Source organism: Anolis sagrei, chromosome 1 (assembly GCF_037176765.1).
Source record: "Anolis sagrei isolate rAnoSag1 chromosome 1, rAnoSag1.mat, whole genome shotgun sequence".
NCBI lineage: Eukaryota > Metazoa > Chordata > Lepidosauria > Squamata > Dactyloidae > Anolis > Anolis sagrei.
This window is the reverse complement of record NC_090021.1, coordinates 194105840-194128564: the sequence shown is the minus strand read 5'-3', so window position 1 is coordinate 194128564 and position 22725 is coordinate 194105840. Positions and strand designations below refer to the sequence as shown.

The window sequence follows — 22725 nt, the reverse complement described above, 5'->3', positions numbered from 1 at the left end:
TAGTTAGGAAGGGAGAAAGCTTTGGGTGGGCCTGAACAAATCGTAATTCCACATTAATACCTGGACTGAGCAATTTTGCTTTATTCCTTCAAGGAGATTTTAAGTAGATCACTTTTCTTCCCTTCCACCACCTGCTTTCTATATGTTTGAATTTTAATTTTCAGTTCCATGGGTCAAGGGTCTATTTTTTTTTATTTGTTATGCTTAAAAGTTTGTGTTCTGCTGGTAATATATAAAACCATACCATTTAAAATACCAGTCAACTTGTGGTGATGTCATTTCATATGGCTTCAGAATCAACAATACAATTAGACTTCAAGGAGCTTATGAAAGTGCGGTATTAACCTTTAAAAATGCTGTATACTAACCTCAATGTCTGATGGCATTCAGCATGTATATCATTCTAAACAATCTGCATTTTAGAAAAGTAAACTTAACAAATGTAATAAAATAGTATGCTTGTTACCAACTATCACAAAGATGATAAAATTCCCTTCACTGAAATTTACATTGAGCAAAACAGTTTAATGTGCTGACATCACAATGCTCTTTTATGACATCTATATCCTTTTATTCTTTCAGGATACACCAAATTTTGTTGTAGCTGGAATTAGGCCTACTATATAATCCAGGAACATACATACATAACTGTACTGTTAATGAAGTGACTAACAGGAATAATGACTTTCAAAATTAACAAATTTACTATGGTATAAACTGATGAAGTATAATTTCAGTGAATGAAATACCTGTGTTGGTGATATGTCTGTGTATGTACACACATACACACTTGCAAAAAGTGTACAGAATAAAGCAGTTTTTGTCAAAAAATACAGCCCACCCAAAAGGAAACAAAACCTGGTAATATATTACAGCAGACAGCATAACAGCAGTCAATAACAGCACCATGAAGAATACAAATGAAAAACTGAGCAAATGCATGATCATTTTCTTTGGGTGTGATCCACTTCCAATTAGGAGTCAATGCTGATGAACAGCTGTATAAGTCAGTAACATAACACAATTACCTTCTACCAATTCCTAGGATCTGTAGGCTGAATTCCACAATGATATACTAATAATGTATTCCAATCCAGCTGTTTTCATAGAGGACATGAGCACACAAGCACATGAACAGTTGTTGCTATGTTTGTTCCAAATATCTTTTTGAAATGAAATCTTATGTTGTAATCTTTTGAGTTAAGGATAAGTCATTTATCAGAAGTGGAAGAGTAACAAATTATGACTTAAGCGAAATCAAAAGTAGTTTCAGATAGGAATTTCTTCCCTACAAAGCTTCTCTTCTACTTCTGATCATCAATGTTTTGGTCCACCGTATGCAAACTATTTCAAACAATCCAGGAGCATTTAAAGCCCTTGCCCCTAATTCTCACAACATACATACTTGAATGACACAAAAACAAACATGCAAAACTACACTGAAATCCATTTACAGAACAAGTTTTTACCTTACATTATCTTATCCATGTTTAAAAAATCAACAACAGTAGACAGTATTATATTCAATCTGCTTATTTATAGGTCTATTCAAAAAAATTTCCACTGCAAGTATTTCTCCAAAATTTTGTAAATTAGTAAAATTATATATGTCACATTTTAAAAGAGGTATTTAATTAAATCTACTGGGTCAAAATTTCCAAGGTCAAAATGGGAATGGTCATATCAAGGTTTGCCCACTACGGACAGCAACCTCTTCTTCTGACAGTAATCAAGATCACAACATTATCATGTAATGAAACAAGAACTTGCTGTTAACAAATCAGATATATATAAAATATAAACCACTGTAATGGTAAATAAAGCCTGCGAATATAAAAAAACAGCCTTCCAAACCATCTATATATGCTGTAAATTTATGTGAAATGAATAAATTACACCTGTTTCTGAATGAATGAAAAATGATTATTCAATTAATAAGCAGAAAAATAAGAAAATACAACTGCATTTGAATCAAATCTTAAAAATACTCACTACCAAAGGATTGGTATAACTAGTAATATATTACTTGACTTATGCCAGTATGGGTCAACTGCCAATGAAATCCTGGAGATCTGTATTTCCTGCTTTCTCTACTCCTCAAATTTTGATTGGGGAGCGGGGGGGGGGGGGGGGGTCATATAGTCAATACTATCCCCATGTCTCTGGGAGGATGCTTCTCACTATTTTGTCACATTTGTTTTGAATTATTTAACAACACAGTACAAAAGAGAGAAAGAACACAAAAATTGACAAAAATCTTCTATAGTCATTTAATAGGTGAGGGAAGCAAAAAATATATATATCCCCTAAACATGGAAAAATGACCAAGAAAACCACCCAAGGGTAAGATGCATGATCAGATACTTTGGACTAAAACATTTTTACAAGATAAAATTTGTCAAGGCCAGAGCTGTGGGGTTTCAAAAACAGTCTAGGTCAGTGGTTCTCAACCTGGGGTTCCCAGATGTTTTTGGCCTTCAACTCCCAGAAATCCTAACAGCTGGTAAACTGACTGGGATTTCTGGGAGTTGTAGGCAAAAAACATCAGGGGACCCCAGGATGAGAACCACTGGTCTAGGGAATCCTTCTGTGACCTGTAGACTACACTTTCCCCCTCCTTTGAGCTATACTTTTCCAATTGACTATGGATATCAGATAGGTTTGTGCAATCTGGATAAACCACTGTCCATTTCGGTGTCTGGATTTCAGTGGGGGTCCGAATCTGTTTTTCGGGGGCCTCCCAAATTTAGGAGGACAGAAATCTGTTTTTGATCTGGGAAGTCGAACAATTCGTTTTCTACTTGACCCGTGATGAGGAGTCCCAGTCTCCCCTTCCTGTCATTTTAGGCATTGTTTGTCCTTGTATCCTTATATACATATTAAGACCAAGATTAAAAGCATCATCATACAGAAGACTCACTGGGATCCCCATATCAAAACTACATTCTTCATGGCTGGCCAAAATGCTAAGATAACACACCAAACAGCGCTTTTCCTTTATAAAGCAACGCAGCTGAGAACTGCGTATCTGGAGGCGATTGGGGTCAACTGTAGGGGTGACGCAGTGGCTTGGGATTGTGTAATAGCTGGCCTATTTTAACCTTCATTTTAACCTTCGTTTTTAATTTTTGTGTTATGAAATTTTATCTTGACATTTTAATGATAATATTTTTAGTCATCTTTTAACCTAATGTGTGTTGGTTCGCTGTTGTGGGGGTCTTGGGATGGTGATTGTTGTTTGTTTGTTTGTGCACGTGTCTGTTTTTGTTTTTAATGTTGATGTGGTCAATAGACTATTCAATAAACTTTGCTTGCATCACCATTAAGATACCACTCTTTCTGCGATCCTTTCCCTTCTGTCTGTAGATGAGACCTGGGTTTAATGTTTTGTTAAAGCTGTTTGTACTCTAGAGGAGGCAGAAGCTGCAGATGCGCGCAACTTTCTCCCTGCAGGAGGCAGTTTTCCAAGGCATTTTAAGAGGGCTTCCCATTTCCCATGGAAGGAAGAGGGATCAAAGGAAGAATGTGGCAGCTGACAGTGAATTAAAGTGGCTGGGACTCTGAAGCAGTTCCAAAAACAAGGGCCCCCTTTATGTACATGTGTCAGTTATACTAAGAGCAGAGACACAAAAATTATAGAAATTGATGAAATACAAAAAAGTAAAATTAGACAGCTCACATATGTGAATTTATTTTCAGCCCTTTAATATCAATGATATTAACAACCCAATCCAATGATATTAACAACCCAATCCAATGGATTTTACTCATCTACAAACTCAACATATAAAATTGCCATGATAACAAAAACAATTCATTACAACTCCTTGGCAAAAAAGGAAAAAAAGGAAACAATATATTTGCAGAGCTGAGTGTGGGAGAGGAATATGTTGAAGACAATGATGGTATCTTCAGAGTTATACAGAAATGTTTTAGAAGAATCTAAAATTCAGTCATTTGCATGCAAACCACAGAGAAGCTCTCAAATCGCCCACTTAAATGTCTACTCAAAAATAAAAGTGAAAAGCAGCAGAGTATAAAAACCATGACTATACATGTCTGTCTACTCATGTATAAGTCTAAAAATTTTAGTCAAAAATTAACCCAAAAACCTGTGTCAACTTATTCAAGGGTCTATGTGAATACTATTCCTTAATCCTTGCAACAACAAAAAAAGGAACCACCTCCTTCTCATAATCGAATGTCAAAAGGCAAAAGCTTGTTTCATTCCAGGAGAACCTAAAAGAAATACCAACCTCCTCCTCTCCCTCTCTGATTCTGGCCTTTTCAAATGCCTAGGAAGGAAAGGGCAGCTGTTTCCAGAGTCAGCATTGGTGATTTCCATTTTCCACAGAATTACCTTTAACCTATCCAGTTTGGATCAAAATTCATAATTTTGGTAATTTACACATGAGATCAACATATACATGAGTATAAATGGTAAATTACTCTGAAGAAAGCATGAACAGCATATGTTTTGAGAGCACTGACAAGACATGCAATAGTAATAATGCACAAAGGAATACTCATACGCTTCTCTGAGCCCTCATTTTCTCCCCCACCCCTCTCCATGTGCACAGGCACACACACTGCAGATGCATTCACAGACACAAGCAAACTCACCCAAACAATTTCAGTTTCCACTGTATTTTTTGACTCGGTCTACTGGGGACATTTTCTGCACTACTCATTCTCCAAAGTTCTACAATACAGAGCAGGCATTGGAGGGATCAATGTGCATGCATGTTTAAAAAGCATTTACAAGATTGACTATGGGTAGACCACTGAATGATCTTTCACAGAAGAAAACTTTGTGTTCCCTGCAGCAAATAAATTTATTTACTGAAGCAAGAAGAAAAATAATACATCTATGTTGTGAACATGCACAGTGAAAGATCTATTCAGTAGTATCAAAGATAACTATGGAGGACTTGGTAATTTCAAAAGGAGATTAGAGAAGTAAATGCTCAAACACTAGTCATCCAGTCAGTTAAGGGTCTAAAGCAACAGCACAAATGGCATCACTGTTATTTCAGTCTTCTGTTAATGGCCCTGGTGTTTTAAACATCAGATTTTATAAACCATCTTAAATTAAAGTGAAGGATTAGGAGCAGACTGCAATCCAACAATTTATGGAGAGCCTAAATTCCTCTCTCTATTCCAAGGACTTCAGTTATGCAGCCCAAACTTACTGTACTGTTTAACTGCTATACATCTAATAAGACACACATCCCCTTATCTTTTGGTATATACACAGAGTTGCTAAGCAAGAATGCCTACTTAAAAACTAAGGTTGCAATCTTAGTTACATTAATTTTAAAGAAATCCCCATTAAGCAAAATGGGATTTACTTTACTGAAAACATATACTATTGATGGGGATCATGCAGCTTGTTCTTGATTTCAATTCCCAGCCACACTGGCTAGGCTTGCTGAAAACTACAACATCATCTGAAGGACCTTATGATTCCCATCTTGATGAATAAAATAGTACTAAACCCAACATTTCCCTGGAAACTTATTGAGCAAAAGAAGAGCAAAAGCCAACACCCATGATATTCAACACAATGTTCAATTAATAATAGTGAACATTCACAAATTGACATGTGATCAACAGGGTTCTGCAATGAGATTTGACAGCATCAAATGGGATTATATGGTCACCCTAATGGGCTCAATGGATGAAACTGATAAAGAATAATATCTCCTGGATTCTACTATTTGTCCCAAGGTTTAGAGAACTTCCTGAATCAGATGTGTTGTGGAATTATTAAATAAAATTCAGGAGTCAGATATTTTTCAGAATGCTTCTCTTGAGTACATGAAATCACAGATTTTTTTAAATGGAAAGAGTCTATTTTAACATGTTCATATTAAATTCTCACATTTTAAAAACTAGGTTCTTTTAAAAAGAAAGGTGCTTATTATAATTTAAACTTTACTTAAAAATATTTTTTTAAATCTGAACACTACTTGTCACTGATATAAATCACAGGAAGTAATTCTTAACTGACTTCTTTAAAGAACTGCATCCCTTAGGGGATCAGAAAAGTTGTACATCCTTGGCAGATGAGCAGACTTACATATTTCAGATATATTTCTCTTTTGCATGTACTAAGTAATCCAGGGACTTGGAAATGGCATATCATGAAATGAAAGAGCCCAATATGAAGATATCCTATATACATCACCCTGTATTAGGTAATACCAAAATATCAACATCTAATTAGTTATACAGATTTCAGAGGTTGAACATAAACAATTTCAAGAGTATATGGGTTTCTTAGAATTAGAAATTAAAAGCTAGAGATAGGTATGTAGAAATTCATTTTTTCTTAATTATTTACTGTAAAGGGACAGAAAAACAGCAGAAAAACCACAGAGGGGTCTGGGTTGGGGACAATATAATTTGAAAAGCTTCTATAAACTTTACTGAAGGAGGGGGGGTTATGGAATGATAAAGCCTAGTGTTGGCCATTTGTTCATATTCACCAAGCCATAATAATATAACTAAACAATCAGATATAAAAGTTTCCATTTTCTAGAATTCTGGCAGTACATGAATGTAAAGAAAGTCAATACTACATAAAGGTTACTATTTATTTTAATTCCATTTCACCTTTTTGAGAAGCACTAAAATACAAGGCAGCTGACAACATAATTTTTTAAAAGCTACAGGAAAAAATCCAATACATTATGTACAGTAAAACAAATTAAATTACAGAGGTATAAAACTCCACAAATATAATAAGTAGAAATAAAAGTATTAACAAGTTCTCCATTTAATAGCTAGTAATCAGATGCTGAAAACCTGCCTGAACAGAAAAGTATTTGTCTATCAACAGAAGAACAATAGGGAGAATCCTTGAAAAAGAGATCCACAATCTGGAAACAATTAAAAAGAAGGGTCTCTCTCATCTCACCAAACTCACCCTGAAGATAAAATCTCCTGCAGATCTCAAAAGCCAGGCAAACTCACATGGTCCAAGATTGCCTGGACCCATGCTATTGAAGACTTTGGAGGTCATAGGTAGATCTTGAAATGGAATACTAGCAGCGAAATCAATGTAAATGCACAACATTTTTATTAAAGGATAACACAGCAAGTGAACTATTTTACATGTGTATGTCAACATTTTGAATAGACTTGTAAACAAGTGGATTGAATATAATACTGTCTGCTGTTGTTGATTTTTTAAACATGGATAAGATAATGTAAGGCAAAAACTTGTCTGTAAATGGATTTCAATGTAGTACAAGCTGGTGAGAAATCGTACATGTCTTAGTAATGTTAAGAAAATGGGGTGGGATGGAATAACAATGTATATAGAAGCTATCTGTATTTTAAAGACCTTCAAGAGACCTTTCTTAGTCCTCATTTGTTTATATTTCAAATTATTTGTTTTAACTTCTTGGTATTTGAAATATAAAATCACCTCAATGAGGGTATAAAATGAATAAAATAAACTACTAATACACTACAACCAAATATAATACATACTAGAAAAGTTATTACAGCAATTGAATTCATACAAAGAACTACCAGAGGATTCATCTCCAATCACATCAATGCATAGTAGGCATCCAGTATCTGTGGTCTGGAACTCACAGTTTCATAAAAAAAAATGTCATCCCTAAGCATTTCCTAGGTCCTTCAGTATGACTCTATGATATGGTTCATCAGAAGTCATTTGTTCAGAAGCATTTGCTATTACGCATATATGAGACAATTCTTGCTATTTGCAGTAAGTCCATAGAAATATGGTGGCCATACAGTACTAACTATAAAAACAGCAACACTCAGAGGGCTGCAAATTTCTTAAGCCAAATTTAAACTGACAGTCTGTTTCAGCATAAAAAAGGAAGAAAACGAGGAAAGGGAGTTTTGTGGCACCTTGGAGACTATTTTAGTATAAGTTTTCTTGGATTACAATCAAATTCAGTACATCTGAAGCCCCTTCCATACAGCTGAATAAAATCCCACATTTTTATTTGAACTGGATTATCTGGCAGTGTGGCAAAAGCTTGGCTCATCCCAGGAGATAACCCAGTTCAAAGCAGGTATTGTGGGATTTTCCACCCTGATAGTCTGAGTTATATGGCTGTGTGAAAGGGCCCTGAGGAAGTCAACTCTAATCCACAAAAGCCCATGTTAAATAAATTACTTAATTTCAATGTTCCATAAGACTCCTTCTTTTTCTTCCCTACTTTTTATTCTGAAAGCACAAACAACCTACACTAGATTCTGTAATCAAAAATCATGAGTATATTCTCTTAACAAAATCTGCTTTAGTTTACGCGGAGGTAGTTCAGGTTTAGTATTCCATACACACTAAGGAACAACTATCACACAATGATGTTTATTTTTCTCTGATAGTATTACCCTGCAGACAATTCTTCAACTATCTAAAATAGTCTGTCCTAGCCCCACTACAAAATCATAAAAAAGACAAGTGAATGAAGTTGAAAATTTTCTTCTGATCTCACTAACAAGGGGAATGGGAACTGGAGAAGAAATTAATTTCATAAAATACAGTACATCACAGTTCACTTTACAAGATCAAGCAAACACCAGGCTGTAGATCAATAAAAAAACATGGTTAATCTTAGTTAGGAAAAGTACCGCTACATCACTATTTGTTTTTTCATTATATTCTTCCTCAAAGGCTCTCAAGGCAGCCCAAATGGGCAGTTGATCCTATTTTACCATAATGAGAAAGAAAAGACAAAAGAATAGCAAACAAATGTAAACTCAATTTGAACACAGAGCACTTCACTATTCACAGCTTGCTTCAGCACTCTACACAACATTAAATGAATATATTGTGTGGCAAACAACCTGAGATTCTATACTCTAAAATTAATGCTTTCAGTTGCTCTCTCACCTATCTCTTTGAAACAGATACCTAAAGCTATAAAACAAAATAATGGTCATGGTTTAGAGAAATTAGAATTAATATTTTTAAATAAAATGTAGTTTAATATTCTGACAATACCTCTCTTTTTCTTCTTCTTCTTAAAAGATAGCACATCTTGCTTGAAAAAATGTATTTAGAGCTTGGAAAGTTACTTTTTTGGGATTAAGGGAAGAAAAACACAGTTTTAGCCCATTTAACACTGCAAAAATGTATGGTACCAGAGTGGAGAGGTCTTTTGGGGGAGGGGGACCCCAAGGGCCACACTTAGAGCTTGCAAGTGCTGCATGCCCTGATTTAAAGCTATATCTTCTGTTCATTACTTCCAAGCTTGGCTGATAAACTAACCATATAACCTGGCATTCCATAACACTTTAACAGAAAAGTTGAAACATACATTATTAGACAGCAAATTAACACAGGCTTATATAATATAAACTATGGCTAATGCTAACAAATCGTATGAACAACCAGACGGTATAGTAACCAAAGATCTGAGTACAGCATGAAAAAACAGGAATTATATCTGAGAAACACATCAGGCAGGACAGATCTTCTGTTTCACTTCAGAAGATCACTAAGGGCCCTTCCACACAGCCATATAACCAAGAATATCAAGGAAGAAAATCCCACAATATCTGCTTTTACTGAGTTATCTAAATTCATACTGCCATATATTCCAGTTCAAATCAGAAAATGGGGGGTTTTTATTCAGCTGTGTGGAAGGGCCTAAGCCACTGTTCTGTAAAAGAACACAAGTTTTGAGTTCCTGGAACTCCAATCCCTTCCTAAACCTTATGTCACAAGTGGCTACCTGAATCCAAAAGAAAAAAGAAAAAAAGCATAGTTTGTCTCCAAAATATTACTGGAAACCAAATTTAAACAGTAGTTTCCTTCTACCAGTTATAGTGATAAAACTATAGTGTACACTAGTGTTTCATGGATAGTGAAAGTCAGGACTTGTTACATGGAACTCACTGATCACAAGAAACAAGTAATAGTGAAAACTGTTTAAGAAGCCATGTTTATGCCTCTGGCTTTGGAAAATTATTACCCAGGTTTAATTGATGATTCTTAAACAAGCTTATAGACAGTGGTATCTTCAGGTCATCTAAGAGGACACTGCTACTGCTACTACTTCTCCTCCACCTATGTTCATTTATATCCCCTTTATCTCTTAATTGAGATGAGATAAAAAGCAGTCCAAAACATTAAAAAGTGCAATTTTAAAATTGACAACATACAAATATTAAAATAGAATTAAACAACCAGTCAATTAAAATCCCTTTAAACACTTAAAAACTGTTAGGTAAATCTTTGGAAACTCTCATGATTTTATCTTGAGACACATGCCTTTCCATGTTTACATAAAACTATTATTATTATTATTATTATTATTATTATTATTATTATTATATTTCTTACCCGCCTCTCCTCACGGTTCGAGTCGGGATAAAACTACCTTAAACTCTAGGTTACAATATCTGAGTATATAAGTGACATGCAATTCCACCTCTCTTCTATAATCTATTCAGAGTTGCAGTGGAAATTTTGGATTATAGATCTTGAGACAGCTTTGAGGTGAGTAAGAAAATATACTCAAGCTTCAATCATGACAAGGTGAAAATTGTGTAGACTGCAAAATCTATCAATCTGGATACAGGGGTAGGAACAGTATTTGAAGAGATTGTTCTCCCTAGTGAGGATTTTGCCACCTCTGGGAATGAAATGATGTTAATGGACAGAAGAAAAAATGTTTTTTTTTTCTGGTTTGTGAGCTGTGGCCCTATCTAAAGAAAGAAGACCCTACCTTATGATTCATTGTCTAGTTATATCTAGTCTGGATTACTTGAACATACTCTATATAGACTGCTGTTAACAACCATTTGGAAATTTGAATTGGTTTGGAATGCAACAGCAAGAATTCTTTTAGCAGTTGGAACATGTAGCACCAATTCCTCATCTGCTGTATCAGCTACCTGATGACTTCTGGATCCAAGTTAAAAATCCTGGTTATGATCTTTTTAATGCATTAAAAGCTTTGAGATTAGGTTATCCAAAGGGCTATCCACACATATGAACTTGCTTTGGTTTGCAAATCAGACTGGGGAGCCTCTGATGTGTCTCATAAGAAGTTACTGGAGACAGGGGAAAAATAGTGATTGCTTCATGTTCATGAAAATTCCTCCCTGAAGAAATATACCCATCAGAGTGAGGTGGGCTAAACACAGGATATGAACTTATTTAGGTTATTCTGACAGTTATTTTCACAACTTGAAATGAGACTGTTAAGTAGTGCAAAGAATGAATAAGTGAAGTTGAAGATACTACAGTTATACACCAACAATAGAAAGTTGACATACTGTTAAGTAGTGCTGAGAATTGAGTGAGCATATTACACCTATCCTAAAGTCACTCCACTGGCTGCCAAGTATGTTCCAGGCAAAGTACAAGGTGTTGGTTTTCACCTTTAAAGCTCTGCAGTTTGGGTCCAGGTTACCCACAGGAGCACCTTCTCCCATATAATCTGCCCTGCACACTTAGGTCCTCTGGGGGTAGTTACTCCAACCAGCTAGAACTCGACTGGCCACTGTCACCCAGAGGACCTTTTCATCAGCCGCCCCAAGACTGTGGAACAACCTGCCAGAAGAACTCCAACAGCTAGATCAGCTGTCAGAATTTAAAAACCATCTAAAAACCGCTCTTCTGGCCAGCCTACCCAGCCAGATGAAAGCATGAATGTTAAACTCATCTCCTGTTTTGGTCTCTGTCCTATGTGATTAATGTGTATTTTATAAAAATGCTTGATATGTACCTTTTATGGAACTGCATTTTAATATGTGTGAAATTTTTATAGCAGTTGTGTGTTTTTTAGTGAGCCATGAAGAAAGGCCGGTAAGAAATTTAAAAAAATGATTGTTATTATTATTGAATGAGTGAAAATGAAGGTACCCACAGTTATGCCTCAGCAAAAAAGCTGTATCAGCTTTCTATATGTATGGGTGCTTTATTTCTTTTGTATCAAAAGCATTGCATAAATTAGTATAAAACTGATAAAAATAGAAGGAGCACATGAAGCCTCAATTATTCAACTGTACATGAGGCAGGGCATTGTGGGCAAGCACACAGATGCTGAGTTGTTTGTTCTGCTCCACAGTTGCACAAGGTGGAGGATACTTCTAGGTAGTGCCATTTTGCCAGGTTGTCTTTTGATCTGCCCACTCCACTTCTGAGTCTGTTCAGGGACTTCCAAGTTGCCCATTCTTGGTCTGCTCCTGGAGGCGGACCTTTGTGCAGGAGCATCCAATTGGGATTTCCTGGTTTAACTGCCCAGAGGGATACTCTTGCTGTTGCTGAGGGAAAATTAAGAGGGGTGGTGGTTCTCATGAAGCTTTTCCTTGTTTTGAGTCTACTGGGAGAAATCTGATAGCCATCCAGTGGATGGCTTTTACAGTGTTCAACCTTATTTCTCTCACAGTTAGTAGCAACTTCCCACCGCACATTGGGGGGGCAATGCAAGCTAGCTTGTAGAGTTTATCAACAGGTGCAGGTTTAAGACATCCTGTAATTATTTTTATGGGTGCTAAAAATAGTATTCTTCCACTTACAATCATTATTTTGTTAAAGGCAAGGGGAATATGTGTTATTCTTATATTATTACAAATTTTCTAATTAAACTATTTATGCTAACACTTTAGATAACATTATTTAGAGCACTGCAAGTATTTCTACTCCTGTTTTCTGGCAATCCCACATCACTACCATCATTGTGAGCTTTTAAAGAATTCAGAAATATATTCATTTAAATCCCTACTGTATAATTGTGCAGTGATGGATTAATTACTAGTAATCATTTTAAGCAGTACAATGTACTTTTAATATGAGGGTTTTATATAGTACTTTTTATTACAAAATATTATACACTGCATTGTGAGGTCAACGTGACTTGAAAGGCAGCCCAGAAAATCTTTTACTGAAGAAATATTTTACTGAATCAATAAATAAATCCAGAGAAGCAGGACAGAATCTTAGCACACAAAGGTTTGAGAGAATGGGGAGCCCACTTTTATTTTCACTGTATGAACATGATCCATGAACTTATTGGACCACTACAAGAATAAATAAATGGCAGTAGCATCAATAGAGGAACTGCATAACATGGATGACCTCCGTGGATGACCTCCGTAGAGAGGTCATCTCTCTGGATGACCTCCGTAGAGAGGTCATCTCTCTGGATGACCTCCGTAGAGAGCTGGACAGGGGGAGTGTGACTCTGTTGGTTCTCTTGGACATCTCAGCGGCTTTCGATACCATCGATCATGGTATCCTTCTGGGTCGCCTCTCTGGGATGGGTCTCGGGGGCACAGTCCTGTCGTGGCTCCAGTCCTTCCTGGAGGGACGAACCCAGATGGTGAAGCTGGGAGACGCCTGCTCGGACCCCCGGCCTTTGACCTGTGGGGTCCCGCAAGGCTCTATTCTGTCTCCCATGCTCTTTAACATCTACATGAAACAGCTGGGAGAGGTCATCCGGAGTTTTGGAGTTGGGTGCCATCTCTACGCAGATGACACACAACTCTACTACTCTTTTCCACCTAATTCCAAGGAGGCCTCTCGGGTGTTGGACGAGTGCCTGGCCGCTGTGCCTATCTGGATGAGGACGAACAAGCTGAAGATCAATCCTGACAAGACAGAGGTCTTCCTGGTCGATCGAAAACCGGATCGGGGTATAGGGTGGCAACCTGTGTTGGACGGGGTTACACTCCCCCTGAAGCCACAGGTCCGTAGCTTGGGAGTCCTCTTGGATTCATCGCTCACGCTTGAGGCTCAGGCGTCGGCGGTGTCCGGGAGGGCTTTTGCACAACTGAGACTTGTGCGCCAGCTGCGTCCGTACCTCGCAGGGTGGTCCATGCCTTGGTCACCTCTAGATTGGACTACTGCAATGCGCTCTACGTGGGGCTGCCCTTGAAAACGGCTCGGAAATTCCAACTGGTCCAACGAGCAGCAGCCAGGATGTTAACCGGGGCTCATTACAGAGAGAGGTCAACCCTCCTGTTCAAGGAGCTCCACTGGCTGCCGTTTATTTTCCGAGCCCAATTTAAGGTGCAGGTGCTTACCTACAAAGCCCTGAACGGTTTGGGACCACCCTACCTGTGTGACCGCATCATTGTCTACGAACCCACACGCTCACTCCGGTCATCTGGAGAGACCCTGCTCGTGATCCCACCCGCGTTGCAAGCGCGCTTGGTGGGGACGCAAGACAGGGCCTTTTCTGTGGTGGCCCCCCGACTCTGGAACGCCCTCCCGAAAGATCTCAGACAAGCCCCTACATTGCCAGTCTTCAGAAAGAATCTGAAAACTTGGCTGTTCCGATGTGCCTTTCCAGATTAGGAACCTCCAGCACCAAGTCCTAGAAGCACTTTAGTAGAACCAAGATCACTGCACACTGCACTTATATTATAATCCTACTTTCCTCCCGCCACATCAGCACTTTTAATCCTGTACCCCTACTCTGGCCAGCCCAGTTTTAATAGTGTCTTGTTGTATTGTTATTGTTTTTCTGCTTAACTGTTTTTAATTTTGCTTTAGGTATTGTACTGTTGGTATTGTGTTTTGGGGCTTCGGCCTGTGTAAGCCGCATCGAATCCCTTGGGAGATGCTAGCGGGGTACAAATAAAGTAATAATAATAATAATAATAATAATAATAATAACATCCCAAAAGGTTAAAAAATGGAAAAAGTTGCTTTAGTTTAATTTAGTTTAACTATATTTGATGGAAACATGTTCCTTTGGAATTACTGAATATATTTTACCAGTATGTATAAGAGGGCTTGAGAGGCTATTTCTTTTTCAAAAAATTACTTCCAATGCTATATTACCACAAATGAAACTTAAAGAGGCTATTCACATATAACATATTTAAAATATGTGTCAAGTGAATGGATTAGCTACGACAGTCTTGCTTTGGGGAACAGGAAACGTCCCACTCCAGGATAACTACACGGAAAGTTGGAAAATCATCAATAATCCAAGCTTATCAATCCTTCCCATGAATACATTAGAAAACATAGTTTGCAACACTAGGGCCCCTTCCACACAGCTGTATAAAATTCAAATTGAACTGGATTATATGGCAATGTGGACCCAGATAACCCCATTCAAAGCAGATATTGTGGATTATCTTCCTTGATATTCTGGGTTATAGGGCTGCGTGGAAGGGCCCTTTGATATAGAGGTTACTTAATGCAGGAAACACATGCATTTGTGTCAATCATGTAGTTCTTCAATTACAATAGAACCCCAGTATTTTCTCAAGCTTTATGCATACATAAATCAGATGTTTTCATTCTAATCTCATTTAAATTATGTGGCCTTTGCTTGGAAACTCAAGCATCATTGTCAGAGGTAAATTTCACCTCATTCTACCTGTTTTAAATAGTATGAGGGCATCTAGTAAACAATAAACACATCTAAAAATACCTTTCCCAAACTTTTTCATTTATTTAAAGACATGTCTATAAATCAATCCCTGTGTTTTTAGTTATGCACACTCCACAGCCCACTTAACGTCAATCGCTGATGTAATAAAATATTTTGGAATAGAAGATCCTGAACTAGTTATCCCATATTGATATTTCCTCCTGTTCAAGAACCAAGCATTTCTGTCAATTAAGAGTTCTTTTATAGTTTTTAAAATATGCTGTTCAGCAGCTGCTCTGCAATAAATTAAGTTGGTGTTGGTATGGCCATGTTCTAGAGGCATTTCTCCTGACGTTTCGCCTGCATCTATGGCAAGCATCCTCAAACCTCACCTCTGAGGATGCTTGCCATAGATGCAGGCGAAACGTCAGGAGAAATGCCTCTAGAACATGGCCATATAGCCCGAAAAAACCCACAAGAACCTAGTGATTCCAGCCATGAAAGCCTTCGACAATACATTAAGTTGGTGTACTTGCATTCTCTCAAAATATTTTTTTTTATTTTTGTCTCAATGTGAAACACAAATGAATTATAATAGGGACCAGGAGTTTAAAACTGGCAGAGAGAAAGGCAGGGGGCAAATACTGCTAGATCAAAGTTGGGTAATTTGTGGCCTCCCAGGAGTTACCAAACTGCAAGGCCTATCAACCTTCATCATTAAGTATGATGGCTAGGGCCTGACCTTGCTACAGAGGAACAGTATTTTCTGGACAACTACTATTATTTTCTTTCTCCCTATCAGCCACAGGGACTGAATCCCTTTGCAAGAAAGGACTTTTGAGATTTAGATACTAGCCATTATATTTGACACTGGTATAGGTTTTCAGAAAACAATAATATTTGAAATCACATTATAAAAGATCCAGAACAAAACAAAAACTTTTAAACACTTCTAAAATACAAGCATTACAACCAACAACAGATGGAGCTGGACTACATAACAATGGATAAAATAACATAAGAAAACAGATTACGGATTACTAATTCTGCTACTGTAATGCAGTTAACTTGCTCTGCTGTAAATATAAATGTTAATATTTGTGTATAGTAACACAAACAACCTTCCCTATACAGTGTTGAAATATGCAGTCATTATTCACCAAAAATGACCAGATAATCAGTCTGATCAAGTTTCTTGCAGATCTGCAAGTTAATAAGTTTGCAGATCTGTTTCCACAAAAATGCAAATTGTAACAAAACAAGGAATGCTTTCACTTGGTACGGGATATACTATGATGCTACTTCCAGTCACAACTAATTTGCAGCTGCTAATACCATTTTTCAAACAGGGTATCTGCTGATACTCTTAGGTAAGCATTTATAACATTTCTGCTTTCACTGAGTGAGTTTAACAGTACTTTAAGTAACATGTATTAATTCAGAGTAAATATACATAGAATTGCTATGTAAGATGAGTACCAATTTCACTCTTAAGCGAGTTACTGTTAAACACATCCAGAAAGTTTGTATATTGCATTTATTTAAATTCACAATCCAACTTTTTGTTAAAACGAGTAGTCAATGTAGATCGCAACAGCAAAACAATATAAAACCAAGTATAAATTGAAAACAAATGAAAAGCACAATTAAAAAGCATCAAGAGAAAGAAGCCTCCAAAGAGTCAATACTCTCCTCAGCAACAAGGTTAACAAGACTTCATTGGCAGAGAAACTTCAGAACATCATGGCAGTCACCAACAAAATCATCATGTTCTCACTTAATGTTCCCTCATGGATGACAGAAATAATGCATCCAAAGTGCTTATGATCCTATTTATGTTTAACATACAGTATTTAAAATAACCTGGTTTCAAGTTCTATTATACTGTATAGGTCATAATTGAATTACTGAAATAGGCCAGGAAATAGACCCGACCCCCCCCCTCAAACTGTGAAGCTGTCTATAACAAGAGATTCACAGGCTGGCCTTGGTTCTGGACCAGTGGAATTTTCCAAATGATTTTCAGACAGCCCCATGTACAGCACATTACAGTAGTCTAAATGGACTTTGAATTGTAGTCATGTCAAAAAGAATCTTCTAGTAACTGAACTTTGTTGTTCTGCCTTCATTATGATTACACAATAATTAACTCCATCTTGTGAGCTTACATTTTCTCAGATTCAGCAAGTTATATCATTCATAGACAGGCTATTATGCAAAACTGAAGGCTTCAATTTCACTTACAAGGAAGTCTTTAACATTGTTATTCTAATGGGAAACACACAGGACCCTTCTTAGGGAATTGTATCTTTCAAACATGACCCATAAGTGGACTCCAAGAAATATTTGCTTAGAAAACTCAATAGTCATTATAATTCTGAGATTGAGGCCACTCGTTGACAATATGTAATATTTGCTCCCAAGTCTTATTTTTCTAGTTTTCTAGAAGTGACAACAGAGTTTGGGGGCCTTAATATCCATGCTCAGAATACCATTAGGAAGAACCATATTGATTTTACAGTCGTATTTCCTATTCTAATAACTAACAAGTGATATTCTCTTTTCACAGAGTTTACAATTGAAATATAACTATAAAAACAAACAGTTTCATAATTAGTTGAGAGGGGTTGACCTAAACTTTTCATGTGACATAGAGATTTTCTTCATATTACTGAAGTAATGCTTCTGGCCCCATAGCAGAAGATACAGAGATTGGACATTGTTTTTTTTAACAAGAGTACTAAAGCCATTGCACTGCATTATGACCTTGTAAACTAAATTATCAAAATAAAAGAATTTACATCTCTCTAGTAGATAATTATTGAGTTGATCGGAGCACTGTTTAAGAGTTTATATAATTACTATACTACAAACCAGAAAATGTTTCTATTTATATATTTTAAACCGTAATCAACTAAAAATAAGTTTTCTATACTATAGTCTAAAAATAAACCTGACACAATATTAAAGATTAAGGGTATAATACATACGGATGTTAATTATCTTAGATGACGGAGATGAAGCTCAATGAACTTTGTTCAAGCTGATATATGCAACTCTGTTTTTGCCTCACAGCTCAGTTTTCCCAAAGAAACAGCCAAGAACAAAATGCCTGCCACTTCAGTGTTTTAAGCATATGCCATAAATCCAACCATTTCAGGTATTTTCAAGAGCGCTTTCAGGCCAATCTGAGCTTGCTATTGTCAGCTTCCTATCTAGGAACGTGTGCAAAAGTGACAAGGAGTGATGCAAGTCTGACTACTGGTATGGAGAAAAGAGGACACACAGTTCCATTGTAAATTTCCAGGATTCCAAACACTCTTAATCAACTCTTGACGAGTGCTCATTGTTAGAAATCAAACGCTTTGCTCCACAATGCTTCAAATGTCTACCAAATCCAAACCTTCCATTTCAAGAAAATTGTAGCATTTACACGATTAAAAGTTTTGACCCTTTTTGAGGATTGCATACTTGCACACACACAAATGCAAACAAAAGGCAAGAACAATCGGCAGAGCCTCCCCGCGTCCAAAGGGGAAAAATATCACGAATGTGCAACATTCATTTTTCAGAATACCATACATTATTGTACAAAAGTTCCCGTCTGCCTTTGCTAACCATAATTTTAGGAGTAAAATAAAGCAGCATTAATCATTTCATAAGCTGCATAATTGCTACATCTTGTGGCAATAGAGTTTAATGCAGGGAAGGCGGGGAGGGGAGGGGGGAACGGACAAACAATAAAAAAGACTTGTTTGCACATAACCTTCATACAGATATTCCCTGCAAACACCCACAACACCCCGCTCTCGCTCTCCCTGTGGCTGTAGTACAAGAGGGGTGGAGGAAAAGGAGAAATGGGAGGGAAGAAGCAAGGGGGGGGGGAGTGGGAGAAATCACCAAAGGGCCCTTCCACGCAGCCCTATATCCCTGAATATCAAGGCAGAAAATCCTACAATATCTGCTTTGAACTGGAATATATTTATTTATTTATGACATTTATATGCTGCCCTTCTCACCCCAAAGGGGACTCAGAGCATGTATATACAATATATTATATTATTAGCATAGCACAATATTAGTATTAGTATTACATATAAACATATGGCAGTGTGGACTAAGATAACCCAGGGCCCTTCCACACAGCCCTATATCCAAGAATATCAAGTCTGAAAATGCCACAATATCTGCTTTGAACTGGGTTGTCTGCCATATATTCCAGTTCAAAGCAGAAAATGTGGGATTTTATTCAGTTGTGTGGAAGGGCCCCCCAGTTCAAAGCAGATATTGTGGGATTTTATTCAGTTGTGTGGAAGGGCCCCCCAGTTCAAAGGAGATATTTTGGGATTTTCCGCCTTGGTATTCTGGCCTATAGGGCTGTGTGGAAAGGCCTCAAGATGTGATGGAGGAAAAGGAGAAAGTTGCAGTCATTCCCTGCTGGCTTTTCATGTGTCTTCGTCACTTTGGTCGGAAACCAATGGCTGAAGAAAAAGAAAGTGCCTTCCCTCCTCCTCCTTTCAGTAAGTGCCTCGATCTTTGTCTCACCACCCGACACCTCCATGATGCCAAAAAGACACGACCCTTTTTTAAAAAATAATAAAAAAGCAACCTCATCCCCATCCACCACTAAAGGAGTCCCCCTTCCCACCCTTAAAAATTTCACAATAGGATGAAACACCAATAGGAATAAAACTATAGAAATAAATATGAGGATTGTGTAAAAACAAAGGGCAGGGAGGGAAGCGGTTTTCAAAAAGGAAGAGAGAGAGGGAAAAGCCAAGTGAGAGAAGGCAGGGAAGGAGGGGGATAAGGAGACATTTTGGGGGATAATAAATAGTCCTGACTGAAGGGAGTGGAGGATGCCGAAGCAGTGGTGGGAAGGAAGACATGTCTCCTTCCTCGCCCCTTCAAGCCTGGGACTGGCCTCAGGCGATGGCTGCTGCTCTTGACAAGGCTGGGCCCCTCCTCCTCCTCCTTCTTCCCTTCCTTCCTCCCTTCCCCAAAGGCCCACTTCCCAAGCCTCTCCTCACCTTCCTTCAGCGGCGGAGGGTTATGGGCCAGCGAGGAGGCCTCCACGGCCGCCGCCGCCGCTGCTGCTACTGTCACGACTGCTGCCGCCACCGCTGAGGCCTCCGCCTCCGAGCAGCAGCCCTGGAGGCTCAATGGTGGTGGTGGTGGTGTCGGCGGTGGCGACGACGACGTGGAGAGCCGGGACCAAGATGGCGGCCCCGCCAAACTTCCACCGCGACTTTGGACACTCATCAAGCTACTTTCCGGGAGCCCGGCGGCGCTGCTCTTGCTGCCGCTGCCGCTGCTGAAGGGAGAGAATGAGGCCGAGGCGGCGGACGGGGCGGCTGGGGGCAACCCTCCGCGAAGACGGGGAAGAAGCGGGTGCTCGCTCCGTGTGGCCGCCCCACCGCCGCCGCCCCCGCGGTCATGGCCGGGGTGAGGCGGCGGTTATGGGGGGAGGGAGGGAGGGAGGCGCGGAAGAGGGGGAAAAGGTCCTCTTCTTCCTCCTCCTCCTCCTCCTGAGGCCAGAGCAACCCGCGCGCGCGCCTCTGCACTGCGTCGCCTGCGCCGCGAGACAGAGGGAATCCTCTCTCTCTCGCGCGCACTCCCTCTCTCTCCCTCTCGCGGCACTCTCTCTCTCTCCGCCTCACCTTCTCAGGGAGGGGTCATGCGCAGACACTGCGAGGAATAGAAAAGGGAGGCGGGGGGGGGGGGGCTAGGGCCAGGGAGCGCGGCCGCTCCTATCAGCCAAAGAGAGAGAGAGAGAGGAGGCCGGCACACGCAGCCAGCCGGCATGGGCACCTGCTCCTCCTCCTTCTCCTCTTCCTCCTCCTCCTCCTCCGCCCCACAGGCACAGAGGAAGAGGAAAGAAGAAGAAGAAACAGGAGTAGCAACAGCACGCGCCCTCTCGGCAGCCGCCTCCCTCCGCCAGGGCGACCCTGGATTGGCTTAACGCCCCGCTCGCCCTCACCTCACGCAGCCGGAGGGGAAGGGGAGGGGGGGCGGCATCCGTATCCGCGGGTTCCAAAGACCACCGGGTCCCGCCTTCCGCGTTTGTTTTTAAAATAGTGTTCCTATAATATACACACACCATGCACGAGAAGGCTGCTGCTGGGTTTCCGCTATCCGCGGGTTCGAAAGTATTGATGTCTTATTCCAAACGCTATATGAGGCGGGGTCCCCTCCGTATCCGCGGTCTCAGCATCCGCGGGTCCCACCAACGCTCCAAAAACACCCTCCTTAATAAATCAAATCCAAAAAACACCCCATCCCATGGACGCTTTGTCCCTTCCCCCGTATCCGCGGGCTCAGCATCCGCGGGTCCCACCAACGTTTCAGAAACATTCCTCCTTAATAAATCAAATTTTAAAAAGGCCAACCCCATGGATACCTTGCCCCGCCCCCGTATCCGCGGGCTCAGCATCCGCGGGTCCCACCAATTACAAGAAAGGAGATTCCATCTGAACAGGAGGAAGAACTTCCTGACTGTGAGAGCCGTTCAGCAGTGGAACTCTCTGCCCCGGAGTGTGGTGGAGGCTCCTCCTTTGGAAGCTTTTAAACAGAGGCTGGATGGCCATATGTTGGGGGTGCTTTGAATGCAATATTCCAGGGGGTTGGACTGGATGGCCCATGAGGTCTCTTCCAACTCTATGATTCTATGATTCCAAAAACACCACCCCATGGATGCTTTGCCCCGCCCCCATATCCGTGGGCTCAGCATCAGCGGGTCCCACCGACGTTACAAAAGCATCCCCTCTGGAACATCAAATCCAGCCCCACCCCATAGACATTTTGCCCTGCCCCTGTATCAGTGGGCTCAGCATCCGCGGGTCCCACCAACGTTTCAAAAACATCCCCCTTAAAAAATCAAGTAACAAAAACCCACCCCATGGACAGTTTTGCCCCGCCCCCGTATCCACGGTTCCTGGGGATGTTGTAGTTCCGTATCCGCCTTGTGAATAGATTTGGTGGCTACTTAAATTTCCAACAGTAGCTGATTCCGCCATCCACCATTTGAAACCTTCTCCCAAATAAATTTCCAAACATTATGGAACCTATGGATTCAATTACCCCCAGTCCCAAAGTGTCCTCTCTCTCTTCTTCAGGATGGAGTTTCAATGTAGTTTCTTTGTTATTGTTGTTCTAAATTACAATACCATAGCATCATTTAAGTATAAAATTAAGTAAGTTTACGTTAAAGTAAAGGTAAAGCTTTCCCCTTGACATTAAGTCTAGTCGAGTCCAACTCTGAGGGGGGGGGGGGTGCACACCTCCATTTCTAAGCTGAAGAGCCGGCGTTGTCCATAGACGCCTCCGAGGTCATGTGGCCGGCATGACTGCATGGGGTGCCATTCACTTCCCGCCAAAGTAGTACCTATTGATC

The 22725-nt window shown here is 39.6% G+C and overlaps 1 protein-coding gene across 1 annotated transcript in view; it reads right to left on the bottom strand.

Annotated features, from left to right (window-relative positions):
* The window catches only part of TLK1 (tousled like kinase 1), a 71235-nt gene extending 50192 nt beyond the window's left edge, over window positions 1-21043 (bottom strand). The window contains exon 1 of the mRNA XM_060778911.2: window positions 20363-21043. Coding sequence (XP_060634894.2) covers window positions 20363-20594 — 232 coding nt within the window. The 5' untranslated portion in view covers window positions 20595-21043. The remainder of the gene's footprint in view (window positions 1-20362) is intronic.
* Between the last annotated feature and the right edge of the window lie 1682 nt (window positions 21044-22725).